The sequence below is a fragment of the Labrus bergylta genome, chromosome 6 (assembly GCF_963930695.1).
Source record: "Labrus bergylta chromosome 6, fLabBer1.1, whole genome shotgun sequence".
In the NCBI taxonomy this organism is placed as follows: Eukaryota; Metazoa; Chordata; class Actinopteri; order Labriformes; family Labridae; genus Labrus; species Labrus bergylta.
Genome location: NC_089200.1, coordinates 27,996,377 through 28,011,632, shown reverse-complemented (window position 1 = coordinate 28,011,632; position 15,256 = coordinate 27,996,377). Strand labels below are relative to the sequence as shown.

Here is a 15,256-nt window from a genome sequence, read left to right as displayed (position 1 = left end):
AACAAAGCTCACTTCATCGACTTATTTTCTTGATAATCTGCTCTTTGGCTGATGCTGTTAAGTGAGAACCTTAAAAAGAGCCAAAGTGGGGAAATCATGGGGAAGAATGCAACACCAAGGTGACGACAATTGCGGTCATTCCTGCAGGACTCCAGATGTGCTAGGAATGCATACATGTACGCAATGATGGATTTTTTTTCATCCTGAATGGATTATTATGATTTCAGCTCACTTGAGAGGAATGGATGGAAAACTTGGAGTCACGTAATCATAACTTTTCACCTACAGAAACACCTCACAACTCACAGTTTCATCTGAAATATGATCTACCTGAGCATGAGAAGGGCACACATAATGGTCCATCACAGACTGCAGTGGGCTTGAAAAGGCATTCAGCACATGTTAATGCAGCCTTTCTGAGCTGAGAAAAGTGGCACTCAGCTACAACAAGAAAAGGCAACAGGAGGAAAATGTGAGGCATGTATGGTATGCCAACCTGGGCTCACCACAGGGAACAGGGGGGGGGGGGGGGGGGGGGGGGGTATTTACATTAAAAGTCAAAGTTTGTAGAGGCACCTTTGCTTCTGAGTGCTATATCTGTATCTTGGACATGCAAAAACACATTCCCTAAAAGGGATCAAATCAGCTTTTATGGAGTTCAATACTTGACTTGTACAGAATTATTTAATGCTTTCTATTTACAATTAATTTCAACTTCACTACACTTCTGGGTGCACGTTACAGTCTCATGTTACCATATTCTCAGTATTTATGCATCAACAGTCAGCCGAATGATTTCCCGTCATGTGAAACAAGATCCTTTTTTGATGATGAGGGCTGAAATTCCAAGTATTTCATCATTTGCTTAGGATTTAATGAGAACAATAAGAACACTGTAAAGACCCAAATCAATCAGCCCAACACTCAATGTTGTGAAATCCAACATGATATTTTGTGTGGAATATGTAAATTACCTGAATAAAATGTTGATACATGACATTGTTAGTGAACATGATATTTTAACTGAGATAGAACTGGCTGTTAAAAACATTGATTCCCATGATCCTGTGCATATGTGCAATGTTAGCTGATGAGCACCTTAGCCATTTTCACATATGCATTCCTGACAAAAAGCTCCTGACATACTCCTTATATGGTTGTCAACACGCAGTGGGAGACTCATGAGGCAAGACATAGCTTAAAAAGAACAACATGACACTGGTGGACAAAGCGACAGAGTCAGCTACACGGAGGTATGAAGAGAATATTTGTTTTTATATGAATGATATGTGTAAGTTTGACAAAATCACAATATCAACAAATGAGCAGGAGTAGAACAAACTGGTGGACATAAAATGTACTGTAATGTAATGTGTGTTTGATTTCATGCACAGAAATCGCAAAGGCCACATGCATACAATCTACAGTACGGTTGTGCATTGATCACATGGAATAAAAGTCACCACCTCCTCCCACTCACTCGAGGAGTTCTCCCGATTATATCCTGCTGTGTTCTCACATCGGCTTACTCAGACTTTCTGCAGAAAAAATACAAAAACTTTGGCCTTTTCGGTTCACACATGCAGCTCACCCAGAAGAATTCACAAGGTTTTTCAGGAGTTAAGTGTAAGTCTGAACGCACTATGTGTTAGTGTTTTTAAATGAATAAACCTTAGCAGCAGAAGTTACCATGTGCATTTAACTAGACCCTAGGGTTATTACACAACAGGCTACAGATAAATAAAGGAAGGGAATCTTTTTCTCCGGCTTGATGAAAACATAAATAAGTGAGGGAAACAGCTGGTGTTACTTTGAGCTACTGGTACCACTGTTATGAGAACATTGATAAACCTTCCTTAAACATAAGGAAAATGTTCATTCTTATATTGTTTTGATAGAGACGCTAAATACAACAACCAAACTTTGTATTCAATCATTATTTCACTCAATAAAGGGCAGCGTAACAACCTGTAAACCAGGCCTGCAGGTTTGCCACTTAATCCATTCATACACAACAAACAATATTGTCAATACATTCAGAGTTCCTATTCGCTATAACTTAGTTTCACTCAATCTATCTGCTGTTTTTTTATGTTTCACACCTGTTTGTACATGTCCCTCCTGAATTCAAAATACATCCAAAAAGAGAAATTGGCACAAGTTACTCTGAGGGTAGCTGATAGCTGAGCATTAAACTCAGTATTCAATACACCAATTAAAACATAGGGATGCTAAGTGAGAAAGTATTGATTGTTTACAACTTATTCTTCCACACATTCAGACAATCACACAACCCTGTAAACACAAATCATTTTCACTTCAAAGATTTGTAGTCCTGTTGCTGGCTGGCAGATGTAGTCACCCTCCTTTTAGCTGTTTGGTCTGAACTTAACGCTGAGGTCGACTTCTTTGTCAGCGAGTGCTGTATGTCCACATGACAGTCGCTAACTTTGTCTGTCGGCCGTTGGTACTTGACAGAGGGGATTTCAGAGCTTTTTCTGCAACAAACAGCTGCCTGTTGATGAAACTGAGAGAACCAGAAGGGCATCATCACTCCACAGATGCAGTATATTTAGCCATATCCAAATGTTTTGGACATACTGAGCATACACCCGAGGCAGCGGGATGCATTGTTTTTCAGGAGCAAAACATTGAATACATTTTGTCCCTTTAAAACGGTTCAAACCATCACTACGACAATGAATTTAGAATGAACCTCAGCCTCCATCATCTCCATAAAGACAGGAATAACAACATTGTACCACAACCTATATGCCTATAGTGGGTGAGATTTTAATTACAAAATGTATAATAAAAAAGATTTCTTCATGATGGACTAGATAAAAAGAGGTTTTTCAATAAAAGGAAAAGTTTCATCACTTTACTCAGATCTCTCAGCAGTATATCTGAAACAGCCTTACATGGTCTGGTATGACCGGTAGCTTATATACATACTATTAGCTAAAATTGGCTAATGTTTAAAACTGTACACAGCTGTGTAGCTTACATTACAAAGTAATTTATCCTTTTTATTATACTACGTTTTTAGCTTTTCCCATCTGTCATCCCAAAGTTACACAGACGGTGAACTGCAGACGCAGCTAGTGAGGCTGATGTGCTTATCAGAACATTTTTCTTTTTTCTTTATTTGCAGTAGAGTCAACTGACAGCTGAGTTTAAGGTCATCCAAATTTTAAAGTTAAAGGGAATTTTTGCCATTTTCTTGGGGGGGTTTCCAGTCATTGTCGGTTATTAATACCAAAAGCAATAAATTCTTTAGTTTGAGTCATAATGGCCAAAAAACTTCTCCTCACCTGCAGACAAAAAGCAAACAATTTGCATGAAAGCTCCTGTGAGGAACTCCTTTACATGTGTAAGTAGGGTTTTCAAACAATTGATCTCTTTCTGCTGTTTTTTCACAGTCAAATCTTTCAAATGTTTGCTGTGGAATAACTTAAAAGGCTGATTCTGTAGCGTGCCGTCTCATGTGACACCTAACCTCCAGCAGCGGTAACAGGCGATAACAATTATCATAAACAAATAGTCAATATTGTGGCTGATGGTCTGGTTTGCTTTTGTAGGTCATACAGAGCAGAGTCTTTTCCTTCACCAGTTAAAGTTAACTCCTTTAAGGTGGCTAATGTAAGATAACATTTAAAACTATAGTCAGTTGTGTAGTTTAATCTTTACTAAGTCAATTCACTCTTCTATTACACTGAGTTTCAAGCCCATCCCAACTGTCATCCCAAACATATAGACTTACTAATATAAGGTCAATCACTTAATCATTCAGTCTTTATTTGCATAGCACCAATTCATAACAAACGTTATCTCAGGACACTTGCTCACAATAATAAGAGCAGGTCTAGGCCGTACAGTTTGTAATATTATTATCAAAGAGCCAGCATTAATCCATCATAAGCTAAGCACTTAGTAAAGTTACAGTGGCAAGACAAAACTGCCAACAGGCAGAAACCTCGAGCAGAACCAGACTCATGTCGAACAACCATCTGCAGAAACTGTGTTGGGGTTGTGAGGGAATAGAGGAAGATGCAGGATTTTAACAACTATTAAGGGTATTTTTTGTTTTTGTTTCTATGAATGTTTTGTGGAGATGTCCAATCAGTGTAGGTTTATAATGTAGTCCATTAAAAACAATACATTCCTCAGAGTGTGATAAACTGGCCAAAATATTTCTTAACCACATAATTAAAGGTGACATATTATGCAAAATACGCTTTGCCATGTTTTTTTCTAACACCTATGTTTCCCTAGTCGGTCTACAGACCGCCAATCATAAGAATAGCCCATCCTCACCATCTTTTGCCTTCTCCATTTTTCAGAAATTGCTCAAACAGGCTGTTTGGAGGTTTTCCCTTTTTGACATCACAAAGGGCAGTAACCCCCCAGGTGGGGGGGAGGTGTTTCTGCAGGTGCAGCTAGGTGTTCGTTCTGTCCTCTGAGTCTGTCTTCTCATCATAAACAAATGGGCACAGTACAATAAAGCTCAACCCATCCAAACCCCTCCAGAGGGGTGTGGTCATACACAGCTCATTTACATTTAAAGCTACAGACACAGAAACAGCCTGTTCTGAGCAGGGCTGAAATAGAGGGGTTTATAGGCATGATCAAATACATGATCAGAGTGGATTTAGAACAAGAAACTTAACAGACATGTTTTGGAGAGCTTTGAAACTTATATTAACTTGTTGAAAAGGAGAATAATATGTGACCTTTAGGAAATATGTAACGTTGAGGTTGTCATTAAGTTTTGACATCCGACATAATTGTCTCTGAAGATAGCGGTCATAGCAGAGTGTTGGTTTGGTAACACCATCAGTGAATGCCCTGAGCAAGGTCTTTCAATATTTGATTATCCTTTGCCAATAACCTCCTGTGAAGCCTCAGACATTCAGCAGTGTTTCTGTATTCAATCCAGTGTATTTACTGTATGGAAACCAGTGCAACAAATAAAAACAGGAAACCTTTCATAGGACATATATTAAGAATTTTAATCTATCGTAGTGAAATGTTAAGGTGTACATACAAATGTTTCCTTTACAAAAGTTCACAGCCACAACAAAATGGTTCAACCAGCTGAAGCAAGGCACCTTTATAGGACCTTTTTTTTTTTTTCAACAGCTATAACTTAAACATAGAGTACATCTTTGGCACCAGAAAACAATACGAATACAGTATATAAATGAAAAAACACAAACAGAATATATTAACTTCTCTCACTTCAAACAGCCATTCATGTAAACACATTCTGAAAAGAGTGAAGGGGCGTTACAACAAAGGACACACCGCATTGACCAGCAAATGCATTGTGGCGGGAAATATGATGGGAAGCTTCAGGGTAATACCAGTCACTTTCATTTCATGTGATATCAGTTAGACTTGACGCAGATACTCCTGTGGTAATGTTGTCGAGATGGAATCCAACAATTCAGAACTGCAGGACAATATATTAGCTTTCTTTTTTCTTCTTCTTTTTTTTGGGAGTTTTTTCCCCTCTAAAGAAATCTGAATAATGACACATTCCAGTTAAATATAAAACACAGTCCTGGAAAACAGGAGTCTACATTCAGCATTGTTCAGTGATCCCGCACCATGAAGGGGGAAATAAATAGAAAAATTCTGTGTAAGTCCTCTCAGATATGTAAGATACTTGAGCAATGGAGAAAACATGGCTGAATATAACACAGTGATGGGAACGAAAAATAGAGGAGCAAATGCAGGCCAATTATAGTTGACCGTTTCTGTGCTCGTGGTGGAACCAGCCACCACGGCACAGAAGAAATAACCAGCCCGAGAAAAGGAATCATGTGGAGAATGTGTGCCATTTTAACAAGGGCGAGGGGTCAGACTTTAGATAGCCTTTTTTTCTTTAACGGGAGCATTCCCTCAGTGAGGGGAATGTGAGAAGATTAGCTCCAGCGTGTCAACGGAGGGGAGAGAAATGTTGGGCAGCCGCCATGTGAGGCCCCCAAACATTAACCTGGGATATGGAAAATTAGACCTCCGCGAAATGCTGTCAATCCTCGCAGGCTTTTTTAAGAGAGAAACGAGCAGAGGTTCTGCAGGCTCCGCATTCAAAGGAAGTTTCCAAATCCTCCACTGAGCTGTGAGCAGGGGCCCGAATGTATTTTTAAGAGAGAAGCAACTGTTCATTTAAGTTTGAGTTGTTCTGTTAAACAGAGTAATCCTCAAACACTGCATGGAGACACGGGAAGGATGCTTACACCGAGTCATTTTATAAATATTCCCATTAATCTCGAAGGGAAGGGTAATAGGATCGCTACTGGAGATTTAAAATAATCCAAAAAAAACACAGATATGTTGGGAACTGAATCCAGAAAAGTGACTACATTAGTTTATAATTTAAATGGAGCAGAGCAGGACAAATGATCCTTGTTCATCTTACATCTCAAACAACAAACAACATCACAATATGAGCAGCACTTAATAATATAAATATAAATAAAATACATAAAAAAGTGACACGCACAACATATGCACAACCTGTCCATTTCCTATCAACACACACAACACTGTCCGGGTACCTTGAAGAATTCTGACTCGTGAGTCAATTGCACAGTTGAAGTAGAGCTCAGCTCTCCCCTTGATACTGCGACTCATGCTGGACTCTGCATGTTCATTTACTTTGACGACAGACGGTCAGTCGTTCGTTACTTGTAGCCAGACGTCACGAAGGCCTTTTAACAACTCGGGCCGAGAGTCTCTGTCATCACTCCCTCGTATCGGCTGCAGTGAGCACTCAAATGAGGATTTCAACCACCTCCGCGTCTGAGCTGTTGATGCTCTTGAATGTCTTGAGTGCTGCCTTTGGCTCCTCCGAGGCGTCTGCAGTGGAGATAAAATTAGCAGATTAGAAAAACAACTTTGGTATGCTAAAGCAAACACAACTGCAAGAGCTGCTGTGTGCAAAGCTGCACAAGACCACTGGTTTGATTTCAACATCAAAGTTTTAAGCCATCAACAGTCCATAAAGCTTTGTTTTAACTCGAGGAAAAGTCCCACTGTAGGAACATTTGTGAGTTTTCTCATATATGTGCTTGTTTTTTCAATGGAGTTCTTAATTGACAAATCTGATGCAACCTCAGGACATCAGGATAATGTCAACACTAGGCGTTTGAAACACAGTGTCACATGGATGTATTGCTCTAATTGGAGATAAAAAACAACCTCTGCTTACATGCAAGTGATTTCCATTTCTTTTTGTCTTTAAAATATTTTTTCTGCAGTGGTATTGCAAATAAAAGTTTTGAATTTGGTCTGAACATCTCTTGAAGCCTGTCTTGATCTGGGGGACTTTAAACAATTGTCATAATACTCAGGGTGTAGGGGGCCTACTGATAAGAATAAGCCATAGTTAGTGCAGAGGTTCTGATTTGGTGTCCAATGCTTCACAAAACAATTCACTTACTCGTCGTAGTTGATGGAATAACTTCAGGTGTCTTTAGCTTGCTAGGCTCTGCTGTGGACTCGTCACTTTGGGTGCTGGAGTCTCGACTCGGGCGCTTGGGCACCCCCAGGGATTGGATTTGCAGAGCAGGAGCACCTGTCTGGTCATCTGAGAGGCTCTTTCCTACGAACAGAGACAAAAGAAGGAGGCTGCTTAATAACATTCACAGTTACACACTCCTGAACATCTGCCCTGCTGAGTTCTTCCCATGACTATTCTGGATCGGGCTATTCTGGAGTGAGAGACGATATGCATTCCAGTTTAAAAACATGTTGTCTATTTGAGGGACACGAAAGGGTTTGTCATCTACTTTCAACTTTTTTTTAGGAAGTGCACATTCTGTCTGGCGGCGCTCTCCAGTCTGCCAGTTGTCACTTCATAGCATGTGTCAGTATGGATTGAGGATTGCTTGTAGTGAGGGAAACATCTTGTTCTCACCTTTACTCTCCGTGCTGCCCGCCACAGTGTGGATGGAGGGGACGGACCTGGCAAGACGAAGCCTGCCCTGTTCCCATCTAGAGCGCTGCTGGAGGACTTTGATCACAGCATCCTTCTCCAGGAGCTGAGCATGGAGCGCACGAATCCTAAACACATTGAATATAAAGTTAGATCACACTCCCAAGAAAATTTAAAAAAGAATGTAACAATGATGCAGATATGTATGTTCCTATGTATACCTTTTCTCCATCTCCTGATGTCTTTGACTAGACAAAGGCAGGTCTTCATTAAAGCTGTTGTTGGGTGAATGCCGAGGGGAATGATTTATGATGGTTGTATCCCTGCAAAGAAAAAAGAAGACTGTTAAAAAACTTCACTAAAATAGTAATTTTGAGATTTGTTGTAACTATATGTTTTTCAAGTTTTATCATACCTCTGTGCTGCAGCAGTTGCAGCTGCATCCATTGCAAACTGCCTCATGGTGCTCTCCTCCAGGTACTTCTGCTCCCACTTAGTGATGTCCGCCTCCAGAGCCAGAATACGCTCCTCTTTCTCCCTCAGCTGCTGCTGCTGCAACGTGGACGAGCTCAGTTCTGAAGCTGAAGAGTAGGCTGCCTGGTTCTGAAACTGAAATAACAGACAACAGATATCATTTTTTAGCACTTACAGTTAACAAAGATCTTTTATTTCAATACACTATTTGACATTTAGGGAAACTGCTGTCTTTTCACTTTAACATCAGAACTCTATGAAGCTACACTGAAGTAGCTTATAGCTTTGTTTAGCATTGAGCCTGAGCCAAAGTGGGAATTCTTTTTTTTTTTTTTATATTCTTGGGCTTTTCGTGCCTGCATTGTAGAGAGAGGGCAGTGGATAGAATCAGAAATCGGGAAGAGAGAGACTACGTACTTTATGTAAGGTAGCCTGAACATGCTTCAAAAATGAAGTGACTGTAAGAACTTTTCTCCTTACCTGTTGTGCTCTGAGGCTTTTCAGCTCCTGCTCCAGTCTTGTGCGCAGCCGCAGCTCGAGCGCTTCTCTCTTCTCGCACGCCGCCTGCAGCTGAGCCAGCGCACTCTGCAGCCGCTCCACTTTCTCCACATAGGCTCTCTTCCGCTGCAGCTCTTCCTCCAACTGCCTGTTTCTGGCTTGAGTCGTGGCCAGAGCCTGCTCGAGAATCTCCCGTCTCCTCTGGCTCTCCTCCCCGGAGACACGCAGGTGCTGTATCTGACACTCCAGCTGTTCACGCTCCCTCTGCTGCTCTTCGTCTGAGATACAGAAAGAGGAAAAAGAGGCTTTTAGGTTATTTTCTCAAGTTGTGGGACAAAAGCAGAAATGCAGCATAGGCCAAATGAATACAAAAGAAGAGTAAACTCCATGTAGAGTTTCTCAGCAGCTGTTGATAAGATCATTTAGTGGTTGAATCGGCTCAAGGTGTGATATTTTAAAAGGAATGTGTCCCAACAAGGGACATTCACACACTGCCGTCAGGACATGAGGCTCAACAAAACTGAAACGTGAATCAAAGTTTCAACCAGTTTTTTACACATTGAACTTCCTATCAGCAATAAATGTAATATTTTTCCTTCACTTATTAAAAGTTTGATGATGTTTTACTAAAGTGTTTCAGAAGCAAAATCCAGTTTGTCTGTTGCGCTACTTTCAAAAGGAGGTTGATTACACAACACGCCTGCATGCCTGTGGAGGGAATGCAGACTTCCTCTTATCCACTTACGCACACAAGCATTGCCTTGTACTGGGAAAAGCTCAGGAATGCTTCTAAGGACGAGAAGTAAACAAGAAGCTCAAAATATAACTCAAGTGGCCCTAGAAGACAAAAAAAAAACAACCTTCACATCCACCTATTGTAATTAAAAAATGAGGTTTTTGCTTCTGTTGCTCCATGATTACTGTTTGCAGGAACATTAAACAGACACTATTTCTGATAGTTTGGTTTAGGACGATAACATTCCTGCATAAAACAGTGACGAGTGGAAGAAATAATCACTTCTGGATCATGATTGAACCATGCAGTAAAAAAAAAAATCCCAAACATGGTGAGTGAGACGGCAAAGGTCATGTTGAGTCAGGCCTGGATGCCCTGGAGTCCCAGACTTATTAGTTCCCCTCAAGGAGGGAAGTCAGCAGTGATGCAAAACTGAGCTGAAGGGGAGGAGAGAGATGGAGGGAGGCATTCCTACTGCTGGAACAGCCTGAAATACTGAAAAAATTCCTGGAATCCAGGCCACATTTACTGCAGCTATGAAAAATGGCTGGCGTCTCAGTAAGTGCCCAGAGTGACTCTTCACGTTACAGATAGAGCCATTTGTGTCCTGACATGTGAGGACAGCTTTTATAACCCGCCACATCACTGACAGAGGAAACCAATCCCTGCTTAACTATGTTCCTGACATTGTCTGACGCTTCATAGCGAAGCAAAATTTGTCAAATCAGTAAAAATCCGCCTTGAATCGTGCAAAGAGAAGACAGCTTTTCAAATAAAGACTGATGCAGATTTAAACTCACTTTGCTCGAGCAGTTTAACAAAGACTTGCTGTCTCTGGTCTGAACACTCAGCCTCCTTGGCAGTTCGCTGTCTGGTGGCTGTCTCAAGTTGTTCTGTGCGGAGGATGACAAACACAACATGATGGTTAAAACACAGTACAAAGCAGACTGTAGTTCACCAGGAAGGATTTGGTCCAACACATACCTCTCAGGTCTCTGTTAAAGTCGTGCATCCTCTTAATCTCGGCCTCTAGCTTATTCCTCATTGTTTTCTCCAGCGTCTCCCGCTTTGCAGATCCTTTCATCAAAGTCTCATACGCTTCAGAAATCCTTTGAATCTCCAACTCCAACTGGGGGGGGGAAAAAACGTGTGAGAAGATGATTAATCTCTGGGAAAAAAGCAACCACAGTCATTGTCTGCACTGTGGTTTAGTTTTCAGCTGTTAATATCAATGAGGCTAATTAGTCATCTCTGCATTTCTTTTCTACTGCCTGCAGGCTAATGGCTCATACCACTGAGCACAAGAGAATAGTTAGAATGAACATTCCTAAGTGAACACTTGTGGGTCCCAGGTGTTGAAGCATGTATCTACTTTGTGGCAATATGCCAGCATGTTGAAAGACAAAGGGGTGGGGTTGGAAAGATTTGACTGAGGTGAAAACTCTCCACACATCAAATTAAAACTTGTAAATACAACCACCGATGTGTAACTTTTATTGATTCAAGTCACCATCTCCTTGAATTGAACCATCGGCTCCACTCGTTTCTCACCTTCTGCAGCCGAGCGGCCTTCTCTGCGTAGACCTCCAGCTCCTGCCTGAGCCGCTCGTTCTCCCGCATCAACGCATCAGTCTGAGCTGAGTTACTGCTGGAGGCTGGGATTGTGTTGCCGTTGTTGTGAGCCACCTGGGACTGAGCAGACACGTACCTGCTGAGGGGAGACAAGAGTAACCATTACACCACGAGGTGAGGGTAATACTGAATGAAAGCATCATCTGATTTCATTACTTCATCATTTACCTGTGATGCTGAGCGTAAAAGGGTGGAGGAGGGTCTCTGTAGTACTGTACATGCTCCTGCGAGTGGCTCAGCATATATCCAGGAAGTCTGGCAAAGACAGGATAGTCCGGGGGCGGCGCTCGCTGGTCCACACTCTGATGGATCCCTTCATGACTCACAGAGTTTGTTACATTATCGCTGTACAGCTGTGGATAACTGCGTGAGGAGCTCATAGCTGCACTCTGTCGGGCTCCGTTCCTCTCCAAAGAAAGCTGCATGAGCCTCTCACTGAGGGAGCGAGCGTGCTCCCTCTTCAGATCCCACTGTCCCTCACTGTGTCCCCCCATAATGTCCATGCTGGGGGCCTCCTGCTCGGCCTGCTGGGAGATCAGGTACTGTGAGTGGGCTTTGGCCTCCTCGTATGTGGGCAGCTCCTCTCCATGGAGCTGGTACAGATGGCACACCTGGCTCTCAGAGTGCAGACCATCCCCGTGGTGCTCCTGGCCCTGAGGCTCCTGCCGTGCGGACATTTGCATGTACTGAGACTCGTCCTGAGTCAGGCTCTCCAGAGAGGAGCGAGGACTCCCGGCGCTTCCGCCACCACTGCTGCCTCCACCGCGCAGGGCCTGCTGCTGGATGGCCAGGAGTGTGCGAGTGTCCGTCAGGTTCCCGTAACGGAGCTGCTCCTGAATAAGCCGGTGTAGGACCGTTCCAGATGAGTCCTCAGCGGTTCTCATTTCAATAAACTGGATATTAGTTCAGAAACAGCCGACGAGAGAAGTCTGAGAGATAGACGAGTCAGATATCTGATGGAAACAAAAGGATCAGACTTAGCATTGCACAAAAATGTAAAAGTACTTCTTCCCCTCAAGCAATTTATCAACACTTTTGTTGAACGACATTGTTATGAGCTATTGCTGGAAATACCCCAGTCAGTGATGTCAGAGCAGATCAAGTTTTATTGCCCACACACTCCTAAGCACAACTTTCACAGAGTCAGACAGGAGTGTGATACTCTACAGATGCATAACAGACTTGATTAAATATAATATATAGAATATGATCAATTCCTATAAAGAGACTGAATGGTCCCACAAAGGCTATATGTATTATTTATGAATCATTGCCTTTTATTGTACCTTGTTGATTGCTGATAGCTTAATGTAGAAATGTCTCATCTATCTACTTAAACTGAAAATCAGTTTGGGTCAACTCCTGTTGTTTTTAAATGTGTTAGGCTATTAAAAAAAAGTGATCTGACTTGACTTGGTAAACCCAAACAACAACAAATAGACTGAAATCCCTGCATAGTTTAGATAAATGATGAAGCACTGCACAAAATACGATTTTTTTTAGCAAACGCACACCAACATGTGTAAAGTCTGTTGATAAAAAAACGCTTCTCTTCTAGTTCCTACCGGTTCAAAATATATTAAAACCATACAGAGTCTTTAAGTTCATAAGATTTAAATTAATAAACTGAACTGCTAATTTTGGATAAAGGCATCCAAATTAGCGTGCGTAAAAGTCACACTACATCAAAAGAATAAACCTTAAATACAACTAGAAGCACATTTAGAAGCTGCATTGTTTCTCACACATTCACATTCACAACGTGCCAGTCGGACGTCTTCAGGCATCCAAACACAGTCACGAGAGAGAGAAAAACCATCTAAAACAAAAAGCAGAACTTACCCAGATAACCTCTCGTCATTACACAAAACAACAGCAAACGTAACTCGACGTATTCGTTCAGTTTTCTGCGCTTAATTCAGCAAAGTTAGTCCACAAATCTCCCCGTGTTTCTTCCTCCTCTTGATCTCCTCCATGTAAAACTGTCCGCAGCAGACTGAGCCGAGCGGAGCGCGACCCGCACCAATAAATAACTGAGAGCTGATTGTTCGCTGCGGCTGGAATGAGAGGAATGTAAAGGCTGCAAGTCCCTGTGGGATCAAAAGCAGAGCACAGGGGGAGGAGGAGGGGACGCAGAGAGGGGAGGAGGAGGAGGGAGAGAGAGAGGGGAGGGAGAGGGGGAGGAAGAGGGGGAGGGAGCGAGAAAAAATTGGATTGAGAGCAGCAGCACTCAGCTCAGCTGGCTGGCTGTGTCATGGAAAGAGGTGTTTTTTTTGTTTTCACTGTTTTGTAGGATTTTAAAGCCTTTAAAGAAAGATAGATATTTCACAAGTTTTAGGAATATCATAGGAATGATATTGTGAAGCTACAGGAGGTTAAATCCTTTTTTTTTTTTGCTAAGTACATTTACACAATGAATTTGACTTTGTGTTTTGGTGCAAAACAATTAGCAAATAAATAGAGCAGAAATAGTAATCTATTACTAGCGTTTAAAATGAATGCAGCTGCTGACAGGGAATTCCAGAGTTAGATAAATACGTATAGCTATATAAGTAATAAAAAAATACATGACAGGATATAAACAACACAAAATGACAAAAAGGTGCAAAAGGGAGGTGTAGATTCGTATGTGCATGCAAATAACGGTTCAGTGTAATGTGTTTAGGAATATCAAATATCATTGAACAGAATATGAAAGATTGTTTTTAGAAAGCTCTGCTTGTTGGGCAAAATGCTGTTAATCTTTGTTCGTTTTGTTTTGTAGTAATGTTTCTATGTTGTTGTTTGTTGTGTATTGTGTTTTTTGGTCCTTGTAATTATTATTATCATTTTTTAAATAAACAAAAGAAAAATAAAATAAAATAAAATAAAAGTCCAATGTGCGTTAATGTAACAAAGATCTAACAATGCGGTAAAACATCACATCCTTATTGAAATGAAGTTATGCTATTATTACTCCGAGAATGTAATGTGAAGAAATATGACCAGAAGAAATAATGACAGAGAAGATGAGGGAGAATTTTCAGCCAAAAAACCAAACATTTCACAATGAGAATGTGTTTAAAAAGTAAGATTTTCTCACTACTAAGTCTATGTGTTTTCACCTACTGAATAAAAAGAAGTGCCGGTAACACTTGATAATATAATGTTGTAATTTTTAAGTGTCTAAAAGGTGAGAAAATGGAGAAAATGCTAATCTTGTGTTCCTAGAATCTTCAGTTTCTCTATTGCAACTCAAACTGACAGTCAGATTTTTGTGAATATGAGAAAATAAGCCACATCTCAAATGTAAAACTCAAAACAAAGGAAATGTGACATCATACCATCATAACTGCTCCAGTTATAGTTTTGGTATTCTTGGTATTAAATATTATCTTTAAAGACTATTTCAAAGATGACTGTCTGCACAAAACATAATGTTGTTTTGCCTTTAATTTTCACCTTACAGTTCACGAGTGCTTTGATAGTGTAGAAAAATATAGAAGATGGGTTTTAAAATCATCAACTTTTAAAAGTAAACAGATATCAGGACATTATAGACATATATGAGTGAATAACAAATATCATAAGAAAGGACATTTGATGACTATTGCACTAAGATGTTAATATATTTTGCACTTTTAAAGATGAAATGTATTTAATTTCAAAATTAAAGATTTTCTGCCTTACATGACGGAAACTACAGAAATGAAATAAGTGCAATAATTGAGACACAGATTAATCGTTATTTTTCGTGGACAGCCTTTTGTCTGCATGTGCCTGGTAAATATTTAAGCCATGGCCCGTGCCAGTTAATTGCAGAGTGTGTGTGTCTGTGTGTGGACACGAAGGGAGGAGGTGAGGGGGGGGTTGAGGCACACTGCCTGCCAGCTGTCCGTGGACTGAAATCCCCTTCCCCTCCTTTAATAAGAGCTCTGAGAGATGCATTGTTCTCCCCCAAAAAAGCAGACATGATGGGGGCAGCCCTGCCA

The 15,256-nt window shown here is 41.0% G+C and overlaps 1 protein-coding gene across 2 annotated transcripts; it reads right to left on the bottom strand.

The window, feature by feature from the left end:
- Nucleotides 1-4,986: 4,986 nt before the first annotated feature.
- Nucleotides 4,987-13,354, bottom strand: amotl2a (angiomotin like 2a). Of its 2 annotated transcripts, none has more exons than XM_020633196.3 (11): nucleotides 13,128-13,354; nucleotides 11,454-12,238; nucleotides 11,205-11,364; nucleotides 10,638-10,782; nucleotides 10,454-10,546; nucleotides 8,900-9,195; nucleotides 8,361-8,554; nucleotides 8,167-8,268; nucleotides 7,928-8,073; nucleotides 7,451-7,612; nucleotides 4,987-6,867 (listed from the first exon to the last, which is right to left on the bottom strand). In XM_020633196.3, the coding sequence occupies exons 2-11, from the start codon at nucleotides 12,167-12,169 to the stop codon at nucleotides 6,782-6,784; spliced, it is 2,100 nt and encodes a 699-aa protein (XP_020488852.1). In that variant the 5' UTR covers nucleotides 12,170-12,238; nucleotides 13,128-13,354; the 3' UTR covers nucleotides 4,987-6,781. The 2 variants fall into 2 exon arrangements, with proteins under 2 accessions (XP_020488852.1, XP_020488860.1); XM_020633204.3 differs by having other exon boundaries at nucleotides 11,205-11,361.
- Between the last annotated feature and the right edge of the window lie 1,902 nt (nucleotides 13,355-15,256).

What these genes read in the sequence shown, in the direction of transcription:
- amotl2a (XM_020633196.3), bottom strand. Translation starts at nt 12,169, where the DNA reads ATGAGAACCGCTGAGGACTCATCTGGAACGGTCCTACACCGGCTTATT. An exon ending in AGGCCGCTCGGCTGCAGAAG is followed by an intron (nt 10,783 to 11,204) that starts GTGAGAAACGAG and finishes TCCCCCCCCCAG; the next exon opens with TTGGAGTTGGAGATTCAAAG. An exon ending in TATTCCATCAACTACGACGA is followed by an intron (nt 6,868 to 7,450) that starts GTAAGTGAATTG and finishes TCTCCACTGCAG; the next exon opens with ACGCCTCGGAGGAGCCAAAG.